Source organism: Molothrus ater, chromosome 12, assembly GCF_012460135.2.
Source record: "Molothrus ater isolate BHLD 08-10-18 breed brown headed cowbird chromosome 12, BPBGC_Mater_1.1, whole genome shotgun sequence".
Lineage (NCBI taxonomy): Eukaryota > Metazoa > Chordata > Aves > Passeriformes > Icteridae > Molothrus > Molothrus ater.
In genome coordinates, this window is record NC_050489.2 from 7,777,426 (window position 1) to 7,789,858 (window position 12,433).

The 12,433-nt window shown below is 39.6% G+C and overlaps 1 protein-coding gene across 5 annotated transcripts in view; it reads left to right on the plus strand.

The window, feature by feature from the left end:
• Positions 1 to 12,433, plus strand: part of PHKB (phosphorylase kinase regulatory subunit beta) — a 67,340-nt gene that overhangs the window by 28,049 nt on the left and 26,858 nt on the right. For all 5 annotated transcript variants that reach the window (XM_036390112.2, XM_036390109.2, XM_036390110.2 and 2 more), the window contains 3 exons: positions 1,544 to 1,621; positions 3,518 to 3,676; positions 6,691 to 6,785. In XM_036390112.2, the coding sequence (XP_036246005.1) occupies positions 1,544 to 1,621; positions 3,518 to 3,676; positions 6,691 to 6,785 (332 nt within the window). The remainder of the gene's footprint in view (positions 1 to 1,543; positions 1,622 to 3,517; positions 3,677 to 6,690; positions 6,786 to 12,433) is intronic.

Genomic DNA, 12,433 nt, shown 5'->3' on the forward strand with positions numbered 1-12,433 from the left:
TGTGCACCGGGGCTTCTCAAGTTGAGCATTGTGTGGCAATTCAATCAGAATTCAGAAGAGAGGAAAGGGAACCAGGAAAGGTTTAATTTCCTTCTAGCCACAATTTTTCACATAGTCGGTCTGATTGAATAATAAAACAAAATAAAAAAATCAAAACAAAACCAACCAAAACTACACTACCTCGGTCTTGACATGGGGACAGGAGACACACCAAAGGAGTTCAAGGAGTGATCTCAGGATGGAAGCAAGAACTTGCATAGAACAGAAGTCTGAATAAGAACATGAGTAGGGTTACAATTGTCAAAAAGATTTTTAAATGGATTAAAATCTGTCCATCTTTTCTAGCACATTGAATGGTTTGCAGATAAAGACAGTGAGGGGCACAGAAATCTGCCATCAGCCCCAACTGCTCAGTGGCCACCCACAGATTAAAATGTTGTGTTTGAAGATATAACAAGGTTTCACAATTGATATTTCTAAAGAAATATTTGACATTTTTCAAAGAGTGAGGCCCAAAACTGAGGAGAAAGGCACTGACATTTAATGCTGCCCACTTGCAGTTTTGAGAACAAAAAGATAGTCATCTTCAACTGAGGCTAACAAAAGAATAGAAAAAGCATTTTACGCTTCTTGTATCCAAAAAAACCCTAAAAATTACATACTTTGCATGTACTGTCCTTGTCCTTTTTGCATGGACCACACTTTTAGGAAATAGAACAATTGTGTCAGTAGATTTTGTGCAAATAGCTCCAAATCCACAAGCTTCCTTAATGCAAAATCTGAAATGTATCCCCAGCAATGGCAAAAAGACAAGGATGTGGGAGGAGCAGAGATTGCTCCTATGTCATGAGTATCCTCAAGTGTTTTGAAATGCTCAGTGTGTCACTTGAAACAGACCTTTTTGTGTGCAAACTTTGATTGCATTTGTGTCTCTTGGTGATTGTAAATATTCTTGTGTATATACTCAGGAAGATTTGAAGATATGGTGAACAATACTTGTGAAGCTTTGGGTTTGGATGGAGTGTTAAAGAGCTATGGAAAGAAAAAAAAATTTGGTGGTTGAAGAAGGGAATGTTAGTATAAGATTTATAATGCCAAGTTTTCATCTAGCTTGTTCCACTTTGAATGTGAAAAAATATTCTGCTTTAAAACATCACCTTGCTTGTCAAATAGATCAGTTTTTTCTTTGATGAACAGAAATCGATTTTGTATTGTTAATATATATTACATTTAAGAACTTTCCATGAACTGGACATTACTCATGCTAGTATTTATCAGATTCATCTTGGGATGTTCTGCTAAAACAGCTTTTAAAGGACTGGTAGTCCCAAACATATCAGTGTCTCCCCAAAAGCAGCATCAGGGAGTTGACTGTTGTGATCTACAGCTCAGTCTTCCTTTTTGTGAGCTATTACCTGTGTAGGCACTTAATAGTTAGTTTTGAAAAGTAAGCACTGGATTTTTTTATTCCTCTTTTATGAACCTTGAGGTCATGGAAAAATTATTTCTTCCATTAAATCAATTATTGTTTGGTTATTTTTAGGCATTTTTAGAGGAAATCCTACACAAGTAAAGGAATATCAGGATCTTCTGGACCCTTTGCTTCAACATACACCTGAAGGTATTATCTGGAAATTGTTCTTCTGAAACAATTGTAGCTTTTTATTGACCTGAAATTGTAAAAATCCTGACTTTCCTATTAATGTATTAATTACTTTCCTAATGTATATTGTGGTCAGAGCAAATGAGAAGTAAGGACATCAACATGTCCTTACTTTTTCCTAGTGGAAAAATACTAATTCTAAAATAACCTCTTTTATGCAGATATATTGCATCATAAATTGTGATAATAAAAGTAACATTTTTCTGGAAACATCAGTAGCATTTTTCCAGAGAAATGTTACTTTAATTATCACAATTTATGTGATCCTAAAGTAAGATTTACACTGTGCCCACTCATTCCTCCCCTCCTTCACCTCTGTTTCATTGTTTACAAAGTTCACTTCTCCTTTTCAGGCAGATATTAACTTCCAGCAGTCAGATTGTTTCAATGTCCCACCTGGACCCAGTTGAGAATTACTCTCGTCATTCATTGTCACTTCATTTTGCAAGCTCTAAAAAATAATTTGGTGTATGCGTGTTAAATTGTTTCTACCTTAGAGCTGGGAAAGTGGCTACATAATCATTTTATTATAAATGTTCTCTTTATTAAATTGGGCCCTTCAGAATTGTTGTGGCACTGCAGAAAAGGCTAGAGGTGGCCTACAGGCACAGCCATCCAAACTTCAGTTAAAAAAAGAAAAAGGCCATAAGTTTGAGTGGGAGGAAAAGAAATGGCCTGAGAACAGAACAATCCAATTTTAAAACTCAGCATTTAAGTCACCTGTTCTTACATCTGTGGTACAGTTACACAAGTGCATGCAGAATATGCCTTGTTCTTTAAACTTTTTGAAGTGAACTAATTTCTGTAAGGCAGTCAAACATTTCCTTACCAAATTTGCATTATGTAGCAAATTTTTCTTGCTGGTTGTTGCTTTTTTCTGATTAATAATGAGTATGTGAAGGTTCATGCACACTAAATTAATCTTGTGGTTCCTTTTGTTGCATGTCATCACAAATGTCCCATCTTAAAATTTCTGGGTGTGTTTTGGTGCCTCACTCATTTGAATCTAATATCTCTAATAACTGTTGCTTTTCCTTTTTTTTCTCTTCTTCTTCCCAGTAATTTGGTTTTTTTCTAAGCAAATAGTAAGACACTACAGCTTTATTCTGTTTATCACCTGTTGTTTATCCAAATTAGTTCAGGAGTAGAGCAATATTAAGGTGGAATTCAATTATGCAGGAAGCATATTAATTTGCTTTTCAATTTCATATAATTACGTCAGTCCTTTGTAATCATGTCTCTAAATTCCTGATGCATGTCCACTTAAAAAGTTCTGAAATAAAGTTGAAAATGATCAGCAATACCTGTGGCATAATTCTAGATACAAGGTATGTATCTTTAGTAGAGAAGTCATGCCATTTTATTTCATGATGTTTCAAGATTCAAGTGCTCATTTTAAACATTTGATGAATAAAATTATCCACAACCAAGGTGACTCTTTTTTGAGCAGGAGTTTTAGTTAGAAAGAGTTGTCTGATATTGAGCCTGTGTTAACTGGGGGCACAACACCCTGAGTCTTTCACTGGGACCTGTCCAAAAGCTTTCATGGCTTTTGGTTAAGACTTTCTGCATTTTCCTTCAGGTGCCTTCTGTTAGTTTTAGTTTGCACAGAAGGTGCTGCACAGACAACATACCTGTTCTGGGAAGAAGTTCTGAAGAAATGTCTGGTGAAATCCAAAGTAGTTTAACATTCCCCTGGGATTCCTCACTGAGATAACAACGAATGACAATCTCTGTTCAAACTGTTGCTGGGGTGCAATATTTCCTGGTCTGGATCCACTTCAGCTTTCCTAGGGGACTCCAATCAAGTGATGGCAGTGATATTTACTCTCTGGCTGTGCTTGCTGTCCCCAGGGTGCCCTGTTGTCCCCAAGTATTACTACGTGCCTGCTGACTTTGTGGAGCTGGAGCAGAGGAGCCCGGGCAGCCAGCGGCGCTTCCCCAGTAACAACGGGCGGGACGGGAAGCTGTTCCTGTGGGGCCAGGCCGTGTACATCATTGCCAAGCTGCTGGGTGAGAGCTGCCTCCTGCACCCTTGACCTGCCTTCCTCCTCTCTCCAGACTAGCCCTGCCTTTATCTGTGACAGATAAAAATTGCTTTGCAGTCTTCTTGGTTTATGCTGCATACTATAAAGCTTAGTGGAATATTTCATAGAGTACTGAAAATCTAAGCATGATGACAGTTTTCTTTTTTTTCTGGCTTTCCCTCTTATTTCCTATTCTTCATGACCGAGTATATTAATGTGATGCTTTCTGGGTTAACTGCATCAGCTTCATCTGTACAGTGATGAAGCTGATACAGCTTTAGTGTACAGATACACTAAAAATCATTGCCCCAACTGCAATACTCTTCCCCTTAACCCTGCTCTCCTCATGCAAACACCTATGAACTAGCATTACATTGTAAATGATTTATGGCATTTAATTCAAATTATTGACTGCTTAAGCAAGACAAGTTGAAACTTTGAGTAGTTGCAGTCTCAGAGAAAGGCAATGATTCATTCATCTGTGTTATTTTTACCCTTTCTCAATTGTATGAGCAATTGAATGTGTGTGTCAAAGTTTGACCAGTGAAGGTTGTTATGGTGAATTTCAGTCACAAACTCTCAGTCTCACTTGGAATGATTTTATAGGCTAATGCAAAAAGAATGTTTAATCCAGAAAAATCTTCACAGTTGGGTTTTTCCTTTAGTATTTCTTTCAGGAGAAAGACATGATCAGCAGTTACCTAGTAATCAGTAGATGGAGTTCTGGAAACTATTTTTCTGTTAACACAGAAGGAAAACAGGTTGTTGGTAATAAAAATGAGAGAAATTTAAGAGGAGTTTAAAAATTCAGCAGTTGGCAAGAACAGTGGATGTATCTTTAGGTATAGAGGGACAGAGTCTGTCTGGTACTCCACCTGTTTGGTTTTGCTGTATTCCTTGCAAAATACCTCTTTGTGCCAACACTTCAAAGTAAATTCAGGCAATCTCACTATTAATTAAAAAAATAATTTATCTTATAGGAGTATTAGCCAAGTAATCCTCCCATGTGTATGTAGGTTGCTGTAGTAGTTCTGCTAGTATTGGTCTGATATTTGTGTGTTTCTGTACCTGCAGAATGCTGGTTAAATAAGTTCTATTTATAGTTTTCTAGCTGTTGTTTGTGTTACATAAACATTCTTGTGTTTCAGTTCTTTGCTGAACATTCTTACACACTACTTTTTTATTTTATTTATTTTTAAATATTCTTTTTCAAAATATTCAAAATTTCAGTGCAATTTTTCCCTGCTTCTCTCGTAGTCTTTGGAGATCTTACAGCAATGTGTTCATCAGAGGTTGTTATATCAGGAACTCCATTTTTTCCTATTAACTTAGACTTGGTGCATTCAATTTTGCTCCTTACTGTGAAAAGCTACTTGAATAACAATCTTGTCCTTGGTGAAAGTGTTTGTGTGTCTTACTTTGCTTGTTGGTTGTTGCTAATTAAGTGGAAGCCTGGCTCCAAATACTTTGATATCTGGGAAGGTATTGGTTTCCCATTTCATTATCCATTCAGAAATCATGGTGTTGCCTCCAGGGTATCAATTAATCTGTGTTTGTTCAGCCTCCTTGCTCGTGCTGTGTAGGCAGCACACAGTACCACCTTTGTAGCCCCTGCTGCTGTCTCTGGGCCTGGGCTCTGCCTCTTGAGGTCCAAATGTCTCTAAATGCAGCCATGTGAGCCTGAGTCCATTCTTACCCTCCCACAGAGGGGCAAACAGAAACAGTCAAAATCTTGATCTTGCTTACAAATGCTGAGTAACAGAGTGCAAGTGCCTGTGTGTCACTGATGGAGGGCACATTTCTGCAACTGAAAAAATTCTTTATGAAGGAAAAAAGCATGTGTTTTGCAGGTGGTGATGCTGTTTTCCACAGAATTTCCTTCTTGCTTTGGATGAGGAGGTTTGTAAAACCTTTGTATTAAGGTCCCCATTTTGGAGCAAGGGAAAGGAATCCCTGGTATTCAGCTGTTTCGTGCAACTGAAAATTCACTCAGTCTTTTGTTTAGTAGCTCACTTTGCTTTGTTTTCCCTTAGAGTTCTTGTATCTTGTTCTGTGGATTCAGTACTGCCTAGAACTAAGAATTTTAGCAATATTTTTATAGACCAAATGGATTAAATGTTGTCAGCTGCTGCTGATGCAGATAGGGAGCTAACAAAGGAATTTGCTTTTGCAGTCCAATACATTTGTACTTGTGATAATGGTGATGAATATTCACTAGCAGTTAGCTTAAGATTTATATTAGTCTATTGATATATTGTGACTTACTCTGTGTTAGAAATTAGATTGAGTTTGGACAGTTTCCTGTCAAAATACAATTTTGGTAGGAGAAAGCTTATTTTAAGGGTATAATAGCTCATACTGGATTATGAATCTGTATTCAAGGAATTTGTTGAAAGTTTTTAATAGTGTATTTTTATTGGAGTGCTTTTTCAGGAGAAGGTTAAAATACTGGGGTTTTAGGTTTGGTGGGGTTTTTCTCCCCCATGTAAAAAAACTCCATGTAGAAACTGCTAGATTTCAAATATTTTTAATTAGATTTTTTCACAATTTCTTCCTGAACTACCCTATTGAGAGGTACCTTTGAAATCTCTTGTTCTTTCCAGGATTCAAGTCATGTGATTACCTTGAGATAGAGGCTGTTTTGCTGGTTATTGAGTTTATAGTTAAAGCTCTAGAATAATTCCAGGGTTTTGGATTAAGGGCTTTGTAAGTGACTTGTGCTGTGGAGTCTGTTGTCTGCATATAATCTATTAACATATCTTTGTGAGCAAATAAAGGCTTGGGTTTTATACTACAGTGCTGTAATTAGCTGTAGCAAGAACAAAGCTTGAGTCATCCATTTTAAAATTAATAGAATTCTGAATTTTTCAGAATATGCTTTTATAAGTCATTGATCTAAAACAAAGCAGAACCAACTACAACACAAAAGCTGATATGTCTTTAGAAAAGCTGCAGAAAGTACTGAAGTCATTCTGTATTTCTATTCTCATTTCCTTTCAGCTGATAAATTAGTGAGTCCTAAAGATCTGGACCCCATTGGCCGCTACGTGGCTCCCCAGGACCAGCGCAACGTCAGCATGAGGTTCTCCAACCAGGTCTGCATCAGCTTCCTATTACAATATTGATATTGAAAATTTGTCATCTAAGTGCTATTCATGGTCCTCTAATATTGCAGTTAAAGTGCAAGGAAAATACTCAGTATGTGTACATTTTCTGAATTGATGGAGGATTGCTTTCAAAAGGAGATTATAACATCTTCGGTTTTGAGGAAGTGATGAACATTTGCCTTCAAATTAAGTAATGCAGTCAAAATGATAGATAAAATGTAAATATAAATAACTGCTAATGAACAGGTATGTGTCTTGAGTTTTAAGTTATGTCAGGAAGGCAAGAATGAACCCGCTTTTCTTATTCCTTCAAAGTAATTTCAACTGCAATATATTAATATTTTTTGTATTTAGAGCTCCTAAGAGCTGTAAGAATGAGGGACTTGGGGTTTTTTTTTGGTTTTTTGGGGTTTTTTGGTTGGTTTTTGGGGTTTTGGGGTGGGGTTTTTTTTTGTTTTGTTTTTTTTTTTTTCTTTTTGGATGGTTGATACACCATCCCTGAAGGTAGGTATTTAAAAGATGTGCAGATGTGGCAGACAGGGTTCAGTGTGGGTTTAGGAGTACTGGCTCAATGGTTGGATGACTGTAAAGGCCCTTTAATGATTCTGTGATTCCATGTGCTCCTGTATTTGGATTAAATGCACAGTAGGAATGAGTGACCAGGGATGGGGAATGCTTGAAACATGGTAATTCAAATCTGTGGTGAATAGGACAGCAAGATATGTACATGTCTGTGTGCAGGGGACTCCTTTAGTTAAACAGGTAAGAACTGTGGAAATGTGTAGCTCAAAGATGTGTTTCATCCTTTTTATTTTTGTACAAGGAATGTATATTTAAGAAGTTCCTTTTTCAGCATTGTGAATTTGTTACTGAAGCATAAGAGATGAAGTATTTATCTTAAGATTCACTCCAAGTTCAGAACTAAACAATGTTTTTCTTGTTCTATCCAAATGCTGCTTATCCCCTCAGTTTGCTCCTATTTCCTGTTTCCAAGGTAATCCATGTGCCTGGCTGTTGGTTCATTCATAAGGAGACTTTCATTGCTCACAGTGCAGCACTTGCCATGTTCCTGTGACACAATGAAAGCTCAGTGATGTCCTTTGTTCCTGGTTTCTTTGTTTGTTCTACATCATGGGATTATGAATGTGACAGAACCTGGGGGCTGCTGCCCCTTTTGGGGTGCCCTCAGGAGGGGCCTGTGTTGAGTCAGCCCATCTGATTCCTCTTTCTTTGCTTCTTCAACCAGTCAGTTTTAATATGCCACAGCTGAGCACTTTGAAGAAGATGAGGCTTTGTTCTGAAGGCACTCTGTGACTCATCAGGAAGTGTCTTAGCAGAAAAGCATTTTTACAACGATTTGGGGTACCCAGTATGTGATAGGCCATTTCCAGATCTTCAGAGAGAAATAGCCTCTGCTCTGAGAGCTTCCCAAAAGTGATAATAAATAATGCAATGATCATTTATTTTCTCATGACTTAGACATTGAGGGCCACTTAGTGAGTCACTAAAGAACTTAGTAAAATGCAGCTACCCAGTAAAATTCAGCAATGCACTAGGGACTTTAAAAGTATTTCAAATGCATTGAGAATAACAGTTGCATTTTGATATTTTACTTCATCTTCAGACAGTGCATGAAGAAGGAAGGAAATTCTGAGCATGCCTATGTCTGCTGATAGCTGTGGTGATACTCCTTTGCCATAGAGGACTGTGGATGTGTTTCTTTGATATGTAAATCCAAGATGTGGTACCCAGTGTGGGTTAGAAAGAAGGGATGCTCTCCTGAATTAGTGGGAAATCGAGACTGTGGCATCAGGCCTTTGGCATTGCAGCCAGGAGGTTGTGGGATTTCTTTGGGGTAGTTTGTATTGACACAGCTGCTGCAGTATTTTGGGTGGTTTTACTGCTACAGTATCAGGGCAAAATATTCCTTCATGCAGATGTCAAATGGGTCTTTGTTAAGAGAAGGTTAAAGATGCCCTGACATGACTCAGGAGAGCTGTACCAGCAAAGGTCTTCAAGTTCCAGACAAGAATCTTGAGTTTGGCTTTTTTAATCCATGTTTTAGATTTGCTTAACCAGTTTGTCTGAATATTTGATTATGCCATTTTATCTAATTGAGCTAATTTATGCAAAATCAGTATCATATTTGCCTTAAAGTGCAGGGAAAATGACTAAAAATACCATACAAAATGAGAGCACAGCACATCTTAATGATGTCTTTAGAAATCAAAAGTACTTTCTTCTCTTTAATGATGTCTTCTCTTTTCCATATAGCTAAGGAATTAGTCAGTTAAATAGAACAGAAAACTATTTCCATTTGTATTAAATTTTATTCCTGTAAGCAATAAACAAGGATATGTAAACATTTCAGAAGCCTGTGTATATAAATTTTGTTGTGATACTGCATTTTGAAAGGAGATGCACCAAAAAGAAGCCTTTTTAAATTTTTATTTGAAGCTCTGTGCTAAGTAAATATTTCTTCAAGAAATATGTATTCCATGTAGGCATGCTTTTATTTTGTGGTTGCATTGATTATAAACTCTAAACACTTGCCACTGAATAATGTGATTAATTTAATATATTTGTGGCTTTGGTCTCACTACAAAAATATATCTGATACCCACATAGTAGTGTAGATTGAAGCAAGCAATGGAAAGTATTTCAAATATTCCAACCTTATTTTTACAGCTTAGAAGCATCAATGAAGAATTAGGTAGAGGAAAGTAAGGTGATATAGACTTCCAAAGGTAAAAGTGCTATGAAAACTGTGTATATAACTATGTATAATTACAGCTGGGAATGCATCAGAAAATCAGATCAAGGACAATCTCATTGCTTGTAGAAAACTGAGGTGTCAAATGAGCAGTACAGTAGAACCATAATGGCTACCAGTACTCATTTTGTGTGTTTATAGTTTGAAGGAAATGTTGTTTCACCTAATTCAATGCCAGAAGCTGTTATTTCCCACTTTGAGGGGGCTGTGTCCATATGTTGTTTCTTGGGGGAGTGCCAGGTGGTGCTGGAGCAGGGCTGTGTTTGCTGGCTCAGTGTGTGTTCAGAGCACCCTGGGGCACTCTGGGTGTGCTTTGCACTCCTGACTCCCTCCAGGAGTTCCAAAGAAGTGGAACCATCCACCCTCCCTTTACTTTGAAAGGAGATACTGCAGGATTCTGCTTCAGGGAGACTCTTTAGAACCGGATTCCTTAGAGGAGCTTCTTTTGAGCCTCCTCTTTAGTGCTCCAGATCCAGGAGATTCTAACTGGGTTGGGGTTGTTGCATTCTCTTTGGGAGGATGTGGTGTAGGAGAGGATCTGGATGGTAACAATAACATTTGAGAGTGAGGTAGGGTGGGGGTTTTCTGGAATTGTTTTGTATTTTACTGGCACATGTGAAAGCTGATTTATTGCTGTCTTGTGTAAATTTCATCTTTAACAAAAAATCATAATCTGACTAAACTGCCAGAGTAGGATTATTTCATGTTCTGAGTTAAGTTGAAACATGTGTTTAGGGTTACAATTAATTAGCTGGATTCTCTGCCTGTGATGACTGTATTCTTTTAATGTTTTGCTGTGTAGAGTTAATAAGCATTTGTAAAGATTTCATTTCAGGTACAGGGAATTAAGATTAATGCCTAGTGATGAAGAGAATTGGGAAGAGAGTAGTCAAAATAATAGACTGCATGTTTTTTTTATTTATTCAGGGAAATAGATAACATTAAATAAGGAACTAAAATTATTACTTCTGGATAGACTGAGATATTTTAAGATTTTTATGTTTAGGATTAGACCATGTCTAATTTGGATGGAGCCATATTGGATGGTTTGTTTTGTCATGTTAATTGTCAACATGTTCTTGCTTTCATTCCCTTTAATACAATTGCCTACCACAGTTAACACAGTTCTAAACCTGCCAACTGCTGGTTGGGAATTTGAGGCACACATATGTGCTGTGTTTGATTTCAGGGGCTGGTGTGGCTGTGCCAGTGGGCACAGGGCGGTCAGCACTGCCAGGAGCTCAGCACTGCCATGAGCTCAGTGCCAGTGGGCACAGGGCGGTCAGCACTGCCAGGAGCTCAGTGCCAGTGGGCACAGCGTGCTCAGCACTGCCAGGAGCTCAGTGCCAGTGGGCACAGGGAGGTCAGCACTGCCAGGAGCTCAGCACTGCCAGGAGCTCAGCACTGCCATGAGCTCAGTGCCAGTGGGCACAGGGTGCTCAGCAGTGTCATGAGCTCAGTGCCAGTGGGCACAGGGAGGTCAGCACTGCCATGAGCTCAGTGCCAGTGGGCACAGGGCGGTCAGCACTGCCAGGAGCTCAGCACTGCCATGAGCTCAGTGCCAGTGGGCACAGGGTGCTCAGCAGTGTCATGAGCTCAGTGCCAGTGGGCACAGGGAGGTCAGCACTGCCATGAGCTCAGTGCCAGTGGGCACAGGGAGGTCAGCACTGCCAGGAGCTCAGTGCCAGTGGGCACAGGGCGGTCAGCACTGCCATGAGCTCAGTGCCAGTGGGCACAGGGAGGTCAGCACTGCCATGAGCTCAGTGCCAGTGGGCACAGGGAGGTCAGCACTGCCAGGAGCTCAGTGCCAGTGGGCACAGGGTGCTCAGCAGTGCCAGGAGCTCAGTGCTGCCAGGAGCTCAGTGCCAGTGGGCACAGGGTGCTCAGCACTGCCAGAAGCTCAGTGCTGCCATGAGCTCAGTGCCAGTGGGCACAGGGTGCTCAGCACTGCCAGGAGCTCAGTGCCAGTGGGCACAGGGTGCTCAGCACTGCCATGAGCTCAGTGCCAGTGGGCACAGGGTGCTCAGCAGTGCTCAATGGTGCCCTGGGACAGCTGGGGTGTGGCTCAGGAGCAGGCAGGGGTCATGGGGGTGCAGTGCAGCCCCTCCTGTTGTGAGCTGTTCCTGTTTGCCTCTCCTCACTCTGTGTGCTTGGGAAGCCCGGTGGGTGCCATTTCCATCGGGCTCTTCAATGCTCTGCCTCCTTTCTGACATGCTCAATGAATGGGGTTTTTTCAGAGTTCTGAGGTTTCCTGGCAGTGTAAGCAGAAAGGCACAGTGATAACATCTGTGCAGTGAGAGGCTGACACTGAGCTGCTTTCTCTCCTTGTGCCAGGAACGGAGTCAGGGATTTTTCCCTTTATCCTACCTCTAGCAGTTCATAACCTTGTTAAAAACTGATTTTTTTTTAATTTTTTCCCCCTCCTTTTGGAGAGGAAGAACAACTAATCAGTCTTTTATCTTGTTCTTCTGAAGTATATTTATCATCTGCACAGCATGCAGAGTACAGCTGAAACCAATCCTTCTGCCAAGGATCCAAGGTGGCAACACAAGGCAGGAGGGGGAGCCTGGGTAGGGGGGCTGTCCTGGCATCTTGGGGAGACAGTGATGGATGTTGTGGGAGCAATACCTGAGCTGGCCTTATTAGAAATGAGAAAGCTAAGACATTAAAATGGAATTTTTAACAAGAAGATTTATTTAGTGGAATATTCAGCAGTTTAATACTTTTCCATATCTCTTTTTTTAAAATACACAGCAAATACTATATAGCACAATCATCACCGGAAAAGGTGACTTCCTTTTTTTGAGTGTTTTATCTATTATTTTGATCTGTGTTGCTCTAGGTCACTACTTGTGATCCTCCA